General features: G+C 27.7%; 1 protein-coding gene across 2 annotated transcripts in view; it reads right to left on the reverse strand.

Moving 5' to 3' along the window:
* LOC145291193 (solute carrier family 23 member 1-like) overlaps positions 1–21,310 on the reverse strand; it is a 182,140-nt gene that overhangs the window by 104,115 nt on the left and 56,715 nt on the right. For both annotated transcript variants that reach the window (XM_080136771.1, XM_080136772.1), the window contains exon 3: positions 14,464–14,624. In XM_080136771.1, the coding sequence (XP_079992897.1) occupies positions 14,464–14,624 (161 nt within the window). The remainder of the gene's footprint in view (positions 1–14,463; positions 14,625–21,310) is intronic.

A 21,310-nucleotide genomic window follows, 5' to 3' on the forward strand; every position in this document is an offset into this window, starting at 1 on the left:
ACAAAAAATATGTTCTAAACAAAAAATATGTTCTAAACAAAACAATATGTTCTAAACAAAAAATATGTTCTAAACAAAACAATATGTTCTAAACAAAAAATATGTTCTAAACAAAACAATATGTTCTAAACAAAACAATATGTTCTAAACAAAACAATATGTTCTAAACAAAAAATATGTTCTAAACAAAACAATATGTTCTAAACAAAACAATATGTTCTAAACAAAACAATATGTTCTAAACAAAAAATATGTTCTAAACAAAAAAATATGTTCTAAACAAAAAATATGTTCTAAACAAAAAATATGTTCTAAACAAAAAATATGTTCTAAACAAAAAAATATGTTCTAAACAAAAAATATGTTCTAAACAAAAAATATGTTCTAAACAAAAAATATGTTCTAAACAAAACAATATGTTCTAAACAAAAAATATGTTCTAAACAAAACAATATGTTCTAAACAAAAAATATGTTCTAAACAAAACAATATGTTCTAAACAAAAAATATGTTCTAAACAAAAAATATGTTCTAAACAAAAAAATATGTTCTAAACAAAAAATATGTTCTAAACAAAAAAAATGTTCTAAACAAAAAAATATGTTCTAAACAAAAAATATGTTCTAAACAAAAAATATGTTCTAAACAAAAAATATGTTCTAAACAAAACAATATGTTCTAAACAAAACAATATGTTCTAAATAAAAAATATGTTCTAAACAAAACAATATGTTCTAAACAAAAAATATGTTCTAAACAAAACAATATGTTCTAAACAAAAAATACGTTCTAAACAAAAAATATGTTCTAAACAAAAAATATGTTCTAAACAAAAAATATGTTCTAAACAAAAAATATGTTCTAAACAAAACAATATGTTCTAAACAAAACAATATGTTCTAAACAAAACAATATGTTCTAAACAAAACAATATGTTCTAAACAAAAAATATGTTCTAACCAAAAAATATGTTCTAAACAAAACAATATGTTCTAAACAAAAAATATGTTCTAAACAAAAAATATGTTCTAAACAAAAAAATATGTTCTAAACAAAAAATATGTTCTAACCAAAAAATATGTTCTAAACAAAAAAATATGTTCTAAACAAAAAATATGTTCTAAACAAAACAATATGTTCTAAACAAAAAAATATGTTCTAAACAAAAAATATGTTCTAAACAAAAAATATGTTCTAAACAAAAAATATGTTCTAAACAAAAAAATATGTTCTAAACAAAACAATATGTTCTAAACAAAAAATATGTTCTAAACAAAAAATATGTTCTAAACAAAACAATATGTTCTAAACAAAAAATATGTTCTAACCAAAAAATATGTTCTAAACAAAACAATATGTTCTAAACAAAAAATATGTTCTAAACAAAACAATATGTTCTAAACAAAACAATATGTTCTAAACAAAAAATATGTTCTAAACAATACAATATGTTCTAAACAAAACAATATGTTCTAAACAAAAAATATGTTCTAAACAAAAAATATGTTCTAAACAAAAAATATGTTCTAAACAAAAAATATGTTCTAAACAAAACAATATGTTCTAAACAAAACAATATGTTCTAAACAAAAAATATGTTCTAAACAAAACAATATGTTCTAAACAAAAAATATGTTCTAACCAAAAAATATGTTCTAAACAAAACAATATGTTCTAAACAAAAAATATGTTCTAAACAAAAAATATGTTCTAAACAAAAAAATATGTTCTAAACAAAAAATATGTTCTAACCAAAAAATATGTTCTAAACAAAAAAATATGTTCTAAACAAAAAATATGTTCTAAACAAAAAATATGTTCTAAACAAAAAAATATGTTCTAAACAAAAAATATGTTCTAAACAAAAAATATGTTCTAAACAAAAAATATGTTCTAAACAAAAAAACATGTTCTAAACAAAACAATATGTTCTAAACAAAAAATATGTTCTAAACAAAAAATATGTTCTAAACAAAACAATATGTTCTAAACAAAAAATATGTTCTAAACAAAACAATATGTTCTAAACAAATAATATGTTCTAAACAAAAAATATGTTCTAAACAAAAAATATGTTCTAAACAAAAAATATGTTCTAAACAAATAATATGTTCTAAACAAAAAATATGTTCTAAACAAAACAATATGTTCTAAACAAAAAATATGTTCTAAACAAAACAATATGTTCTAAACAAAACAATATGTTCTAAACAAAAAATATGTTCTAAACAATACAATATGTTCTAAACAAAACAATATGTTCTAAACAAAAAATATGTTCTAAACAAAACAATATGTTCTAAACAAAACAATATGTTCTAAACAAAACAATATGTTCTAAACAAAAAATATGTTCTAACCAAAAAATATGTTCTAAACAAAACAATATGTTCTAAACAAAAAATATGTTCTAAACAAAACAATATGTTCTAAACAAAACAATATGTTCTAAACAAAAAATATGTTCTAAACAATACAATATGTTCTAAACAAAACAATATGTTCTAAACAAAAAATATGTTCCAAACAAAAAATATGTTCTAAACAAAACAATATGTTCTAAACAAAAAAAAAGTTCTAAACAAAACAATATGTTCTAAACAAAACAATATGTTCTAAACAAAAAATATGTTCTAAACAAAACAATATGTTCTAAACAAAACAATATGTTCTAAACAAAAAATATGTTCTAAACAAAACAATATGTTCTAAACAAAAAATATGTTCTAAACAAAACAATATGTTCTAAACAAAACAATATGTTCTAAACAAAAAATATGTTCTAAACAAAAAAATATGTTCTAAACAAAACAATATGTTCTAAACAAAAAATATGTTCTAAACAAAACAATATGTTCTAAACAAAACAATATGTTCTAAACAAAAAATATGTTCTAAACAAAAAAAAAGTTCTAAACAAAACAATATGTTCTAAACAAAAAATATGTTCTAAACAAAAAAATATGTTCTAAACAAAAAATATGTTCTAAACAAAACAATATGTTCTAAACAAAAAATATGTTCTAAACAAAAAAATATGTTCTAAACAAAAAAATATGTTATAAACAAAACAATATGTTCTAAACAAAAAAATATGTTATAAACAAAACAATATGTTCTAAACAAAAAAATATGTTATAAACAAAAAAATATGTTCCAAACAAAAAAATATGTTCTAAACAAAACAATATGTTCTAAACAAAAAAATATGTTATAAACAAAACAATATGTTCTAAACAAAACAATATGTTCTAAACAAAAAAATATGTTCTAAACAAAAAATATGTTCTAAACAAAACAATATGTTCTAAACAAAACAATATGTTCTAAACAAAACAATATGTTCTAAACAAAAAAATATGTTCTAAACAAAACAATATGTTCTAAACAAAAAAATATTTTCTAAACAAAAAATATGTTCTAAACAAAAAATATGTTCTAAACAAAAAAATATGTTCTAAACAAAACAATATGTTCTAAACAAAACAATATGTTCTAAACAAAAAAATATGTTCTAAACAAAAAATATGTTCTAAACAAAAAAATATTTTCTAAACAAAAAAATATGTTCTAAACAAAAAAATATGTTCTAAACAAAAAAATATGTTATAAACAAAACAATATGTTCTAAACAAAACAATATGTTCTAAACAAAAAAATATGTTCTAAACAAAAAAATATGTTCTAAACAAAAAATATGTTCTAAACAAAAAAATATGTTCTAAACAAAAAAATATTTTCTAAACAAAAAATATGTTCTAAACAAAAAATATGTTCTAAACAAAACAATATGTTCTAAACAAAAAATATGTTCTAAACAAAAAATATGTTCTAAACAAAAAATATGTTCTAAACAAAAAATATGGTCTAAACAAAAAAATATGTTATAAACAAAAAATATGTTCTAAACAAAAAATATGTTCTAAACAAAACAATATGTTCTAAACAAAAAATATGTTCTAAACAAAAAATATGTTCTAAACAAAACAATATGTTCTAAACAAAAAATATGTTCTAAACAAAAAATATGTTCTAAACAAAAAATATGTTCTAAACAAAACAATATGTTCTAAACAAAAAATATGTTCTAAACAAAAAATATGTTCTAAACAAAAAATATGTTCTAAACAAAACAATATGTTCTAAACAAAAAAATATGTTCTAAACAAAAAAATATGTTCTAAACAAAACAATATGTTCTAAACAAAACAATATGTTCTAAACAAAAAATATGTTCTAAACAAAAAATATGTTCTAAACAAAAAATATGTTCTAAACAAAAAATATGTTCTAAACAAAACAATATGTTCTAAACAAAAAATATGTTCTAAACAAAACAATATGTTCTAAACAAAACAATATGTTCTAAACAAAAAATATGTTCTAAACAAAAAATATGTTCTAAACAAAAAATATGTTCTAAACAAAAAAATATGTTCTAAACAAAACAATATGTTCTAAACAAAACAATATGTTCTAAACAAAACAATATGTTCTAAACAAAAAATATGTTCTAAACAAAAAATATGTTCTAAACAAAAAATATGTTCTAAACAAAAAATATGTTCTAAACAAAAAATATGTTCTAAACAAAACAATATGTTCTAAACAAAAAATATGTTCTAAACAAAAAATATGTTCTAAACAAAACAATATGTTCTAAACAAAAAATATGTTCTAAACAAAAAATATGTTCTAAACAAAAAATATGTTCTAAACAAAATAATATGTTCTAAACAAAACAATATGTTCTAAACAAAAAATATGTTCTAAACAAAAAATATGTTCTAAACAAAAAATATGTTCTAAACAAAACAATATGTTCTAAACAAAAAATATGTTCTAAACAAAAAATATGTTCTAAACAAAAAATATGTTCTAAACAAAATAATATGTTCTAAACAAAACAATATGTTCTAAACAAAACAATATGTTCTAAACAAAACAATATGTTCTAAACAAAAAAATAAGTTCTAAACAAAAAATTATGTTCTAAACAAAAAAATAAGTACTAAACAAAAAATATGTTCTAAACAAAAAATATGTTCTAAACAAAACAATATGTTCTAAACAAAAAATATGTTCTAAACAAAAAATATGTTCTAAACAAAAAATATGTTCTAAACAAAAAATATGTTCTAAACAAAACAATATGTTCTAAACAAAAAAATATGTTCTAAACAAAAAATATGTTCTAAACAAAAAATATGTTCTAAACAAAAAAATATGTTCTAAACAAAAAATATGTTCTAAACAAAAAATATGTTCTAAACAAAAAATATGTTCTAAACAAAAAAATATGTTCTAAACAAAACAATATGTTCTAAACAAAAAATATGTTCTAAACAAAAAATATGTTCTAAACAAAACAATATGTTCTAAACAAAAAATATGTTCTAACCAAAAAATATGTTCTAAACAAAACAATATGTTCTAAACAAAAAATATGTTCTAAACTAAACAATATGTTCTAAACAAAACAATATGTTCTAAACAAAAAATATGTTCTAAACAATACAATATGTTCTAAACAAAACAATATGTTCTAAACAAAAAATATGTTCTAAACAAAAAATATGTTCTAAACAAAAAATATGTTCTAAACAAAAAAATATGTTCTAAACAAAAAATATGTTCTAAACAAAAAATATGTTCTAAACAAAAAATATGTTCTAAACAAAAAATATGTTCTAAACAAAACAATATGTTCTAAACAAAAAAATATGTTCTAAACAAAAAATATGTTCTAAACAAAAAATATGTTCTAAACAAAAAATGTGTTCTAAACAAAAAATATGTTCTAAACAAAAAATATGTTCTAAACAATAAATATGTTCTAAACAAAAAATATGTTCTAAACAAAAAATATGTTCTAAACAAAAAATATGTTCTAAACAAAAAATATGTTCTAAACAAAAAATATGTTCTAAACAAAAAATAAGTTCTAAACAAAACAATATGTTCTAAACAAAAAATATGTTCTAAACAAAAAATATGTTCTAAACAAAACAATAAGTTCTAAACAAAAAATTTGTTCTAAACAAAAAAATAAGTTCTAAACAAAAAAATATGTTCTAAACAAAAAAAATGTTCTAAACAAAAAATAAGTTCTAAACAAAAAAATAAGTTCTAAACAAAACAATATGTTCTAAACAAAAAATATGTTCTAAACAAAAAATAAGTTCTAAACAAAAAAATATGTTCTAATCAAAAAATATGTTCTAAACAAAAAATATGTTCTAAACAAAAAATATGTTCTAAACAAAAAATATGTTCTAAACAAAAAAATATGTTCTAAACAAAAAAATATGTTCTAAACAAAAAATATGTTCTAAACAAAAAAATATGTTCTAAACAAAAAATAAGTTCTAAACAAAAAAATATGTTCTAAACAAAAAAATATGTTCTAAACAAAAAATATGTTCTAAACAAAAAATATGTTCTAAACAAAAAATATGTTCTAAACAAAAAAATATGTTCTAAACAAAAAATATGTTCTAAACAAAAAATATGTTCTAAACAAAAAATATGTTCTAAACAAAAAATATGTTCTAAACAAAAAATATGTTCTAAACAAAACAATATGTTCTAAACAAAAAATATGTTCTAAACAAAAAATATGTTCTAAACAAAAAATATGTTCTAAACAAAAAAATAAGTTCTAAACAAAAAAATATGTTCTAAACAAAAAAATATGTTCTAAACAAAAAATATGTTCTAAACAAAAAAATAAGTTCTAAACAAAAAAATATGTTCTAAACAAAAAAATAAGTTCTAAACAAAAAAATAAGTTCTAAACAAAAAATATGTTCTAAACAAAAAATATGTTCTAAACAAAAAAATATGTTCTAAACAAAAAATATGTTCTAAACAAAAAATAAGTTCTAAACAAAAAAATAAGTTCTAAACAAAAAATATGTCCTAAACAAAAAAATAAGTTCTAAACAAAAAATAAGTTCTAAACAAAAAATAAGTTCTAAACAAAAAATAAGTTCTAAACAAAAAACTATGTTCTAAACAAACAAATAAGTTCTAAACAAAAAATAAGTTCTATACAAAAAAATATGTTCTAAACAAAAAATATGTTCTAAACAAAAAAATATGTTCTAAACAAAAAAATAAGTTCTAAACAAAAAATAAGTTCTAAACAAAAAATAAGTTCTAAACAAAAAATATGTTCTAAACAAAAACTATGTTCTAAACAAACAAATAAGTTCAAAACAAAAAATAAGTCCTAAAACAAAAAAATAAGTTCTAACCAAAAAAATAAGTTCTAAACAAAAAATATGTTCTAAACAAAAAAATATGTTCTAACCAAAAAAAAAAGTTCTAAACAAAAAAATAAGTCCTAAAACAAAAAAATAAGTTCTAACCAAAAAAATAAGTCCTAAAACAAAAAAATAAGTTCTAAACAAAAAAATAAGTCCTAAAACAAAAAAATAAGTTCTAACCAAAAAAATAAGTTCTAAACAAAAAATAAGTTCTAACCAAAAAAATAAGTTCTAAACAAAAAAATAAGTTCTAACCAAAAAAATAAGTTCTAAACAAAAAAATAAGTTCTAACCAAAAAAATAAGTTCTAAACAAAAAAATATGTTCTAAACAAAAAAATAAGTTCTAACCAAAAAAAAAGTTCTAAACAAAAAATATGTTCTAAACAAAAAAATAAGTTCTAAACAAAAAAATATGTTCTAAACAAAAAAATAAGTTCTAAACAAAAAAATATGTTCTAAACAAAAAAATAAGTTCTAAACAAAAAAATAAGTTCTAAACAAAAAAATAAGTTCTAAACAAAAAAATAAGTTCTAAACAAAAAAATAAGTTCTAACCAAAAAAATAAGTTCTAAACAAAAAAATATGTTCTAAACAAAAAAATATGTTCTAAACAAAAAAATAAGTTCTAAACAAAAAAATAAGTTCTAAACAAAAAAATAAGTTCTAAATAAAAAAATAAGTTCTAACCAAAAAAATAAGTTCTAACCAAAAAAATAAGTTCTAAACAAAAAAATAAGTTCTAAACAAAAAAATAAGTTCTAACCAAAAAAATAAGTTCTAAACAAAATAATAAGTTCTAAACAAAAAAATAAGTTCTAAACAAAAAAATATGTTCTAAACAAAAAAATAAGTTCTAAACAAAAAAATAAGTTCTAAACAAAAAAATAAGTTCTAAACAAAAAAATATGTTCTAAACAAAAAAATAAGTTCTAAACAAAAAAATAAGTTCTAAACAAAAAAATATGTTCTAACCAAAAAAATAAGTTCTAAACAAAAAAATAAGTTCTAAACAAAAAAATAAGTTCTAAACAAAAAAATATGTTCTAAACAAAAAAATAAGTTCTAAACAAAAAAATAAGTTCTAAACAAAAAAATATGTTCTAAACAAAAAAATATGTTCTAAACAAAAAAATAAGTTCTAAACAAAAAAATAAGTTCTAAACAAAAAAATATGTTCTAACCAAAAAAATAAGTTCTAAACAAAAAAATAAGTTCTAAACAAAAAAATAAGTTCTAAACAAAAAAATATGTTCTAAACAAAAAAATAAGTTCTAAACAAAAAAATAAGTTCTAAACAAAAAAATAAGTTCTAAACAAAAAAATATGTTCTAAACAAAAAAATAAGTTCTAAACAAAAAAATAAGTTCTAAACAAAAAAATAAGTTCTAAACAAAAAAATAAGTTCTAAACAAAAAAATATGTTCTAAACAAAAAAATATATTCTAAACAAAAACAAAGCAGGTCAAAAGATTAGTTGGCGAAAACGTGGTGAGCCAACAACAACTATGGAAGGCAGTAATTACAGGGGATACAGTTCCAAGAGTCAGCATTCCTGGAGAAGGCCAGAGGATGAGTTGGCCGAAACGTGGTTAAACAACAACTATGAAGACGAGGATAACAGTCCGCAAAAAAAATGAATAAAAATAAAAATAAAATACATAAATGACCAGAAAAGGATAAAAAAATTAAACTTGGTTTTGAAAAGCAAGACCGTCCTGTGCTTTGCTTCGAGTAGATTTGTTTTTATTTCAAGTTTCTTATCATTTTTTTTAGCTGGGTATCCCACCGGATGCAAAACCTTTGCTCGTATCTCAGAAATTCCAACCGAAATATTTTTTTAAAGATTCAAATCGTCTTCTTAAGTGCAATTGCTTGTATCTCTCTTCCACTTAGTTCACCGGATATGTTTGTCAAGTAGAGGGCCTGCCGTGCATAGAGGAATGATTGTCAAACCTCTCACATCGCCAAGTCATAGCGGTTGATAGTCTTTGCCTATCTTTTGCACACTTGATTTTCAGGGAAATTTTGAGAATCTTTTCCTCCAATCTTATAGTATTTAAGTGTTTATTTTTCTTCAACATCTTTTTTTTTTTAGCTGTAAACTCAATTTAAGAAAGACTTATTCTCTAAGACGGCAGCGAATTAATGATTAATGCCTAATGCAACTGGTTCCGTCACAGTTTTTAACATACGTAAAAAACAAAAACAATGATTAATATTGGCAGGTGAGGGTTAGGGTTAGGGTTTACGTTAATGCGAAGATCTTGACTCATCGTAGTCCGAAGATATTATTTTTCATTTTATTCCTCACAAGCCAAGCCTATTTTCACTAGGGCCTAATTCGCACAGCAAGATGTTTGTTTATATTACATTTAAATTTTTGCATGTTGTTACAGTCGGGGAAACATGGAGCAGGAATAGAATTCCAAAAGCAAGGAATGAAACTACTGTCAACATTTTCCCCACTCTTTATCTGTGCCTAAATCCAAACGTAGATTCCATGAGCAAAGCTTCTTTCTTAGAACTGCACGCCAGTGGAACTCTCTGCCGCTTGCCTGTTTCCCACCTGACTACAACTTGGACGTCTTCAAGTCCAACATAAACAAACTCCTGACAAACCGCCCCTTAAGTAAGACACTCTATCAAAACCCCCAATACTAATGATTACTACAATACTATCTGATTGATTATTGTCCACGCAATAAACCTTATCCCTGAGTGGCCTTCGGGCCTTGATAAGTGGTGACCTCCATGTAAAAAAAAGAAAATGAAACTATTAATGAATGTTTTCTCGTATTTAAGAACATTTGTAAGGGACATCAATAAATGTAAGAAAAAAATCTTTCACATCGTCGTCATAGAGGTTGATAGTCTATGTTTCTCTTTTTTATACGTCATCTGATTTCCAGTGAATTTAGAGATTCTTTCTCTCTAGTCACGTTTAAAACGGACATGTATGAATGAAACACACGTGAGCGTTTCTTCAAGCCAATCTCAGTCATCTGTCTGACCACTGTCAACCTCCGTCAAGTCCCGAGAATCTACTTTGTATAAAAGATATTGGTTTTAATAAAGGAGTCACCACATATCAAGGCCAGGAGGTCATTCGAGGATAAGAGTTAACGTGTCTACGGTAGTCATTGAGAAAATAGCGTAGTAATCGTTTGTAGTTGTACAATTAGACTATTTAAGAGGGCGGTTCAATAAAAACTTGTTTACGTTAGACTTGAAAACGACAATATTATAGTTAGCTGGGAAGCAGACCTACGAAACAGAGTCCTACAGGCGGACAGTTCTAGGAAAGAAGCTTTGTTAATGGAATTCACGTTTAGGTTTAGGTACCATTAGAAAGTGGGGGAAATTATTGATAGTAATTTTGGCTAGACGATGAAAGATTGGCAAAGAGGGGACCATAGATGGAACTTAGTCGAACACGCCATGAAAATAACGATAGAGCAGAGACAAGCTGGCAATTATGTAATTATCTTTTACTACGGTGAATTCCACATTGAATAGATGAACGATTACTAATTTCTATATTTCGTCATAACATTTAAGGCAATTGAGTGATTGCTTAAATGGAAAATCGATTCCTAATCATACAGTAATTCGGAGTTTACCTTGTTACATAGTGACATTTTCTCATCAGCTGGACGATAAGGAGGGGGGCTTCGACAATTGTTATTACCTGTAATGTTAGAAATAGAGTGTGTAAATAGCACACATTTGAAGTTATGGATTAAAAATATTTTATTTTGAACAGTTCAGCTTCTATTAGGATGGTACAATTACCCTAAAACTCCATTTTAAATGTGTTTTTCTATGAGTTATCTATTATATAAATGCCTGTGTGTTAGTGTGTATGTTTGTATGTCAGCTAAAAACTTTTCTCATGCGCATCATACACGCACCAACTTAGCATTGTTAAAAAGAACGATGTCTCAGACAATAATATCAAAAATTAGAAAAAAAAATGGTCAATTGTTTCATGTAGAAATATCGTTTTCTTTGAAGGGGGGTCAGATAAAAATCTACTTTTCGACGCGAATTTCGACCGGGCAACGCCACCCACTATTGCCCCCGTTGTCACAATTTTTTGCACCCCCACATCCTCCTTCGCTGTTACAATTCTTTTTTACGACCGGGCAACTCACCCTTCGCCCCCGTTGTCACATTAAAAAAAAAAAAATTGCTTCCCACCCCGCTGTCCCATTGTTTTTTTTATGACCGGGGAACGCCGGGCGCCTCCGCTAGTATTTAAAAAAGGTCAGAGGTCATATAAATCAGTAGAGTGGTTATTCGCGCTCCCTCACCGTCACCTTTAAGAGGTCAATGTGATTCTTTTCAAAAATGTCTAAAATCAATAAAACCATCTGTAGCGGTAAATGCTATATGAAAAGCGATCGTCTATGACTGGAATTATAGAGTACAGACGTATTTCGCCGATTTCTATATATTATATTTCTCTTACTTGGTCTGTCTGCCATTGCACTTTTCTCGGAAACTACTGCATCGATCTGACTAAAATGTTGTATGCACCTGTACCATGATAATGTGGAATAAACTAACTAATATGGTATCCATTTCATAGACAGTTAGATATTACTAGAGATTAATTGGGGTGAATCACCACAATACCACATTTACTCTAGAAGTTTTCTTGGAAACTACTGGTCCAATCTGACTAAAATCTGTATGCGACTTTGTTATGATATGGTTCAGCAAACTGAGTTTTGTCGTATCCATTGCAATATTTTTACCTACTGAAAGGATATGATTAAAGAAAGTTGGAAGATTCTACTTATAGTCACTGGAGATAGAAACTGACCAATAGAATGGAGCCACGTTCTGCTATCAACCAATCAGAAACCAGAATTTCTCATGAAAATATTGAATCTTTTAGCATTCCGGCACATACCTTTTTCAAAAAGATCTTTTGCTTTTTGCCTGCAAAATTTTCAAGCCAGAGAGTTAAACAGAACAGAACCCCACCGAATACATAACAGCTACCTACTAAAAACTCTTCATTTCCAGGACTTGTACAGAATAGCTACCCATCGGAAAACTTTTCTTAAATAAACATGGCTTTCAATTCAAGAGTATCGGTTCGGTGTGCAGTTATAGATTAATAGGGATTAATAGTGATTAGTATTTAATGCAACTATTAACTAACGCTTAACCATATTCAACTATCAATTAGGCATAGAAGTCAATATGCTATAACTTTGCCCGTTTTTAATTTGCTAAGACTAGTTTATATTTCTCTTTATCTGTCTGTTTGTCTGTCTACCCGCTACACATTTTCTCAAAAACAACTGGGCCGATCTAGCTGAAATGTTGTATGGACCTTTGTTATGAAAAGGTGTAGCAAACTAAGTATTACGATATCCGTTCGAAACAGAGTTAGGGCTTTATACGGATTATAATTTCACATACGAGTTAATCCAATAAGCTGAGATCATTTTTTTGTGTGTTTGTCACAATCAATGTATTTCAAATAATCACAACTGAAATAGAACTCAAACAGGTATTTTGACAAACACACAAAATTAATACAGAAAACCGTGTTCTTGACGATGATTGGTTGAATCTGTTAGGTAATTCTGTTAGGTAATTATGTTAGGTAATGCTGTTAGATAATTCTGTTAGGTAATTCTGTTAGGTAATACTTTTAGGTAATGCTGTTAGATAATTCTGTTAGGTAATGTTGTTAGATAATTCTGTTAGGTAATTCTGTTAGGTAATACTGTTAGATAATGCTGTTAGATAATTATGTTAGGTAATTCTGTTAAGCAATGCTGTTAGATAATTTTGTTAGGTAATTCTGTTAGGTAATACTGTTAGATAATTCTGTTAGGTAATTCTGTTAGGTAATACTGTTAGGTAATTCTGTTAGATAATTATGTTAGGAAATGCTGTTAGATAATTCTGTTAGGTAATTCTGTTAGGTAATACTGTTAGATAATTCTGTTAGGTAATTCTGTTAGGTAATACTGTTAGGCAATTCTGTTAGGTAATTCTGTTAGGCAATGCTGTTAGATAATTCTGTTAGGTAATTCTGTTAGGTAATACTGTTAGGTAATTCTGTTAAGTAATTCTGTTAGGTAATGCTGTTAGGTAATGCTAGAAATATGAAAAGTAAGAAAAATAAAAGTAAAACGTACAGAAGAATAAACGTTTAGCTGTTAAATAATGCTAGAAATATGAAGAGCGAGAAAAAAAAACAAGAAGTAGAAAAACAATAAAATCTCTTAAGAACGCGTTTGGTTGTTTGATTGTTTTTGTTTGACGTCATATCAACCCTTTTCGAATTGTTTAATGCCGAATCCATTAATTTTGAAAAAAAAAAAAATTTAAGCTTCAAGTTTTATATATCTTCATGTATTTTGTTACACACGTGACCTCCTTCTGTTGCAGGCGAATTGATGGGTAGCGGAGAGAGGAAGCTTTGGTCATTTTTAATTCCTTTCACTGCCAATGTATTTTAAACTATCAGGACCCGTTAATCAGCATTGCCCAGTTAACACAGCCCCCCCCCTTCGTAAAAATTTAAAGTACAGTTGTTATTGTTTGGTGACCAACCTCCTCATGTTAAGAATTGCTTTCGGAATAGACACCCTCAACCTCTGCATGTTTAGAACGGCTTCCAGAATAGACACACCCAACCTCCCCATGTTAAGAACGGCTTTCGGAATAGACAACCACAACCGCCTCATGTTAAGAACGGCTTTTGGGATAGATAACCCTAACCATCGAAAAGTATTTTTGTCTGCTAAATTTAATTGAGATTTTCGTAATCAGCATAGTCGAAAATCCATAAAAGTCGTCATGTTAAAGAAAATTGTGGAGGTGGAGCGAATGTAAAAATTTACCCACAGAAAAGGTTATTGTCTTCTGTATAGAGAGATGCTAATCGATTAATATATTTATTTATTTATTTTTCAGCACGATTGTAATCTGTAGAGAGCGACGTATTGGATTTGTATGTAGCATCTGTTGTTGCAAACCTACGGTAATTTGGTCCAGAGGGGAATTTCTGCAATCAAAATATTATATATGGAGAAGAGATAATGTTGCGTCAAATAGACCTCATGTGGATTCTCAGACAGACAAACAAACGTTTCAATTGCTTAATAAAATGACACAATAAAACAAAAATATAGGTGTTTTATAGAAATATTTGACTTACCGACAACCGAATGTAGTTTGAAGCAACGTACTTAATCCAGATACAAAGAAATTAGTCGAAATTAGTTCACTGATTCCAAGGCTGTCACCATTCATACAGAAAGCTGTATTTGCGACGATGATTGGCTGCAACAGGTTTCCGGCGAACGCTGTTAAGTAATGCTAGAAATATGAAAAATAAAAAAACAATAAAAAAACAAAAAACAAAACAAAACAAAGAAAACGTATTTTAAGAACATGATTAGTTAGTTTGTTTTACAGCATATCAACCCTAGGTAATTTTGGAAAAATGTTTTACGTTCCAAGTTATTTATATTTTCATATGTTAATTCATGGTGTTTGGATCGGTTGTTCTGTTTTACGGTATATCAATTCTTTTCACGTGAATGTAAACTTTGTAAAAACTACGTTATAAGATGCGTCCACGAATCTTCTGTTTTTCTGTCTGCCGAACTTCAGTTTTAAATTGGACTCATCTTAATTGAATTGGGTCCAATAATTTCTCTAAGAGGCGTTGTCCGTCAGTCGTTCTGCTATGCTTACATTTGAAATACAGGATGACTCAAATGTGGTTGTAGTATTCGTGTAGAGTTCTTGTGAATAATTTACATGATGAAGGCAAGGATTAGAGCTCAGTCGAACGTTTACTATGAACATGGGGATAGAGTCGAGAGCGATAAGAAGCATCATTTATGTATCAAAAAGGCTGTAGAAACGAGAAGAGTCATCCCCCATTATATTACGAAGTTGATTTTGTATTCTGTCAAGACAAGATATGAGAGCAATACTCCATCTTCGGACGTATCTGGCTCTCAAAGTGAGGCACTTTCTGGAGCTGTGGAATGATCCAACCATATTCCCCAAAACCTTAGCAATAGATTTGATGTAAGTTTTTCATTACACGTCTGGGCTGAAAGTTGATCCAATAATCTTATCAAAGAAGGAGAGATATTCATTTTGTGCTGCCATGAATAGTTGTATTGTCTGTATAGATGAAAACGATTTACGTCAGAATATGACTTGAAAGATCATTTATGAAAATTGTGAAGAGGCTTTGGTTAAGAATGAATCTTTTAGGCACACCGGTGTTGATGCTATTTGCTTTGCGCTTTCATAGACCTATCGGTCAGAAAAGATGTGATGGTTGAGAAAACATTTCAAGATATTTCATAGCTACCAAGCGCGTGACACAAATCTTTCCGCATAAATCTTTCCATGGCAGTTGATACATCAAAAGTGATAACTTAAAAATGAACCCCCGTCGGTAGATTCACTGATATATCAGTCAGCATGTCAGCTGTAGGTCTTGCAAGACAAAATCCATATTATTTGTTACATGGGAGTCACCACTTATCAAGGCCTAGAGGCCACTCTAGGATAAGGGTTAATGGAGGTACAGTAGTCAATGGAATTATAGCATAGTAATCGTAATTAGTGAAAATTTTTGTAAATTGGTATACTTAAGGGGACAGTTCACCAATAATTTGTTTACATTGGACTTGAAGACAATTAAATTGTAGTCAGCTGGAAAGCAGGAAAACGGAAGAGAGTTCCACAGGCGTGCAGTTCTAAGAAAGAAGCTTTTTTCATGAAATCTACGTTTCGGTTTAGACACAGTTAAAAAGTGGATGAAATTATTGATAGATTTTAGCTAGACGAGTGTTTTTCGTGAAAGTTTGGTGAAGGGGGGCCATAGATTGGAGCTCAAACGAGCACTTGCCATGAAAACAAAGATAAAACAGAGACAGGCTCGCAACGTCTCTTCTGTGGGAAAGAGGTTACAGGGAAGAGAAAAGGGCATCTCCCGCTAAGTTAGGAAGTCAAGCAGGATAAGCTGCTTCTAGCAGCTCCTACCCAGATGTGGCAACAGTACTCCATTGGCTTATATATATATATATATATATATATATATATATATATATATATATATATATATATATATATATATATATATATGTGTGTGTGTGTGTGTGTGTGTGTGTGTGTGTGTTTTGTGAGGTGGTTGACAACTTTTTGATTTATTGCAGATTACAACAACTTACTCATAACGAAGAACTGATCTGTCCGTGCTGGGATGCAGAAGACTGATTTTGAAATTTTTAAATACTGCAATGCGAACTTTAAAACTAAATCTTGCAGTCTAATGGAAAGCATTTTTCCTTTAGCGTTTTATCAGGATATGAGCTATTTCGGGGGTTGTAGCTTCTTGTATAATATCACCGAAATGTTATTGGGAACAGTTTCCTCGTGTAGATCGAGGTTCTTGATATTTTTCGCGACATCCTAGACGATTATTCGGATGCTGTGTAGAGTTTCCCCGGTCATAGGGGTAAAAAAATCCTGGTAGTAAGTTGCCCTGATCGCAAATAGTAAAAATTGCTGCAGAGTTATTTTCAACAGGTTTGACTTTATCAGATAAGAGGTTACATCGACGGAAACGTTATGAAAATAGCAGTTCAAATGAGAACTGTAGTCGGACTAACCCCAATAATATAAAGTATTTATTTTATGAACTAAAACACTCTTCTAGAGGTTAAATTAATCAATTGATCAATTCTTAGTTCGGCCGATACTAAGAATGCAAGTGCGGATTATTTAAGACTTTCACCTGGTCATGGCTGACGGAACGAAAACACGCTAACAATGTAGATTCAGTACAGGTTTCTGTTTGAAATTCCGTCTACATTCACGAGTTCAACAAGATACATCTGAAGAAGATCGGAGGTTACATCGACCAAAACGTTGTGAGAATCACACTCAAGATGAGAATAGTAATCAGGATAATCCAAAAATTACGGATTTGTGATGAATTTTATATATGAACTAGCAGGCCACTTGGCGCTGCCCGGTCATAAAATACGCATAAATATTATATTTTAATTAATGCAGAATTCTTATTTATTATAAACAGAAATACCATAGGTATAAAACAACTTTAAATTCCTTTTAAAAAATGAAAATAAATAAATAAAATAATAATAATGATAATAATAATAATAATAATAATAATAATAATAATAATAATGATAATAATAATAATAATAATGATAATAATAATAATGATAATAATAATAATAATGATAATAATAATAAGAAGAATAAGAATAATGATAATAATAATAATAATGATAATAATAATGATAATAATAATAATGATAATAATAATAATAATGATGATAATAATAATAATAATGATAATAATAATAATAATAATAATGATAATATTAATAATAATAATAATAATAATAATAATGATAATAATGATAATAATAATGATAATAATAATAATAATAATAATAATAATGATAATAATAATAATAATAATGATAATAATAATAATGATAATAATAATAATAATGATAATAATAATAATAATAATGATAATATTAATAATAATAATAATAATGATAATAATAATAATAATAATAATGATAATAATAATAATAATAATAATAATGATAATAATAATAATAATAATGATAATAATAATAATAATAATAATAATAATAATAATAAACGGAAAGAAACCGAGACATGTGCATGTAAGTATTATGTTTTTTCTAAACAGTTCACTTCTTGTAGGTAAAAAAATACTCGAGCTGAGATCGAAACAAAACCTAAAGACATTGAGTTAAGTACGATAACCGTAAGGCCAGCTTGACATGTCCTTTTTCAGATGAATATATTATAGATCTGTGCCCTACCGAGACTATACTATTTACTATATTTTTGCAGTTTTTTTTTCACTTGAGCACCTGCCCTGAAAAAGTTCTCTGCACGTCGCCGAGTCAAAGGGTGGAATTTTGTTGCTCGCCGGGATTTGTTGGGGGTTTTTACACGAAGGAGCACAGATGCCATGAGTTCGTCAGAGCACATTTCATTAAAACGTTTATAAAACGGGAACACGGATACAGCATTACGGCGATGAGACAAGGGTCGAAGCTTGATAGTGCGAGAAGTATTAGGTTGGATATTTCTTTGGACCCTGTCTCGGAGGGAGAGACTGGTCCCAGATGTGGCAACAATACTCCATGCATGGGCGAATGGTGTCTTTGGAGATGTATAAGATACTCTCAGGTGTGAGTAATTTTCTAGCACCGTAAAGGAAGCCTAGCTTCTTTGCAGCAGCCTTGGCAATATCGTTAATGTATTTGTTCCAATTCATGTTGTCTGTGAATGTTAAGGCTAAGAGTTCGATGTTACTATTCACTAGCAGAATCCGTGGACATGCCACAGAATGAGAAATATATTAAATCAATGTTTTGCTAAAGCTGGTATCTTCCTGGATAGCACAAAAATTAGTTTTTTGAACAGAAAAATAATAACATGCAGCAGAGTTTATTGTCTTTTTTGCCCTGTTTCTTTCGAATGTTCTCTTTTTACGTAAAATTTCTCTGACTTCTTTCTTCAGTGAAGAACTACTGCACATCGAAATTACTAAGAGTTGCTTTCTCACGCCATTACAACAATGATCATATATTATTATTATAATGATATTCGAAAACGAGGATACATCTAAGGAAGTTCACTCTCATATTATTGTCCAGGGTTGCTAGATTTGCATTTTTAAACCATATTTCATGAATTTGTCTTTCAAATATTGTATTTTTTTCAAAGTGTAACGTACAGACTAACGAAAAAACCAGTAGAATATTATATAGATTGAAATGGGTGGTGGTATATATGCATAGAATTGCATATGCAGAGTTCTTTGTTATGATTCTTTCTGTAGGAAGTTTGGCTTAGATGAGGTGTTTCCGTAGAGTTGAGTCTCCCTGAAGTTGATTACAACTAGATCCGCTCACGCTGGACAGAATACATTCCGTTTACTGCTATGTCAGAAAAAAACTTGAAGACACATAGGTTCACGGAAAACATCAGATTTCCACACATGAAGTACTCAAAGTTGCTCCATGTTGATTCTACTCGAAATAAATAGAAATCACGATAAAAAAAAATAAAATTCGAATCATTTCTCGAGAATAATGAAATTAACAACTACCCATGTAATTCAACACCTCTCAAAAATTCTAACTTGCTTTCCACAGAAATTAAATTCCATTCACGCCCCACTTTTTTCTTTCATTTCTTCATCTAGTTTATTTAGGTGGACATATTGGGTGCTATCCTTTTGATGCTTGATTCAGATTACTTGTATTATTTTCTCTTGATAATTGTTTCGTTGCGCTGGTTAATTCTAGATAGTCCCTCTCCTCTCGATATGTATTAGAGTTACAACATATTGCTTTTGCATGTGATGGACCGACAGTAGCGATTAAGTTAGCTAGTGTGAACTTTGGTAAAGGTTACATTGAGTGCATGCTAACTGAGATCTGTAAAACAGAATCGTTTTAATAGTTAAATGAAAATGGGTGACGTAAAGTTGATTCGGAGAGGGACAACAGGTCACACAATAGACGAAACAAAATCGAATAATGAAGAATGACGTCGTTTTCGAGCGAAGAGAAAATTAAACTTTTCAGATCAGTCTTTTGGTGGAAGCCGCGTGAACGAGACACGGCCAACAATATACAAATAATCTAAGGTGATTGTTACTTCGGTATCTGCCTGTCTGGATCACTCATTTTGTTAAGTATAAAATTAAGTCTAAGAAGTAAGTAACTAGATATAACAACATTAGTCTCTCTCTTTTAAATCCATTTGTCCAAATTAAACCTTGAACAAAACTCCGCGAACGTCTCCTTGTGCTTTTCTTCATGAATATGCCATCCACATATCACAACAACATCGATGGGTCTCGTAATGTTGATCCTAATGCCATTTGTTCTAAGTATTTCATGTATACATTGACCAATATTGGAGACAATGGTGATCCCATAGTCATATCTTCTTTCTGCCGATATAGGGGTGATCTAACCATGAAGTATATAATTTATACACGGAAGATCAACATCTCCATCAGATCATCTATTTGATACTATGTGCATCCTCACACCAATCGTCGACCGAACGCTGTGTGCATTTGTTTCATTTTCTTTCTTTTTCCATTACTATTCTGCCTGTGCCGTCGTCTCTCACACATTGGCGATCGCCGAGGGTGAGCACCGGTTCACGAATATAAAATATAAACAACCTCAACATGTTAGATATTAGCAGGGCAACGCCAAAGGTATTGCTAGTCGACGATTGTTGTAATATTTGTCAAAATAGAATGTTATCTTAGCAAAATGAATATGTAGAGAGAAAAGTAATTATGTTTAAAAAATAAATTGACCTCTAGAGTTTGACGTAGTCTTATGTAGAGGTCATTTTAAAGTGACGTGGACTTTAGGTAGACTTTTAGAAAAAAGATATGATTTGATAAGTCAAGAATCGGGAGTAAGAGAGAAAGAGAGAGGGAGAGAGAGAGAGAGAGAGAGAGAGAGTGATGACTCCTAATAGAGGGAACCAGATGCGTTAGCTTAGGATTAGCAGCACTTTTCCATTGGTGAAACATCGGTAAATAAAGTTACTGAAAGGACAACCCGAAATTTGTTGATTCATTGGGATGAATCTTCTTTGCAGCTTTTTCTGAAGATCCGTCAAGCAAGATCAGGGACCAACCAGATATGTTTCTCTGTTTAACCCGATGTTACCACTCCAGGGAACTGTTATTTGTTCCCTTTGTTATATGTCCGTTATTAAAATATATCTGTTGTTGTGAGTTTATTATCACTAGACGATGCAAGAGTTTAGACACGCGTACATAATATACAGTGTTATACTCCTCCAGTATACAACATATTCGTTTTGGCGCCGTAACATACAGAACCTCCGATATTAAAACAAAGAGAAAAAAGACTTCGACACATTCTGCAGATATCCGTTGTATGCTGTGTGTGTGTGTG

Source organism: Euprymna scolopes, chromosome 12 (assembly GCF_053919585.1).
Source record: "Euprymna scolopes isolate OS-2025 chromosome 12, ASM5391958v1, whole genome shotgun sequence".
NCBI classification, from domain to species: Eukaryota; Metazoa; Mollusca; class Cephalopoda; order Sepiida; family Sepiolidae; genus Euprymna; species Euprymna scolopes.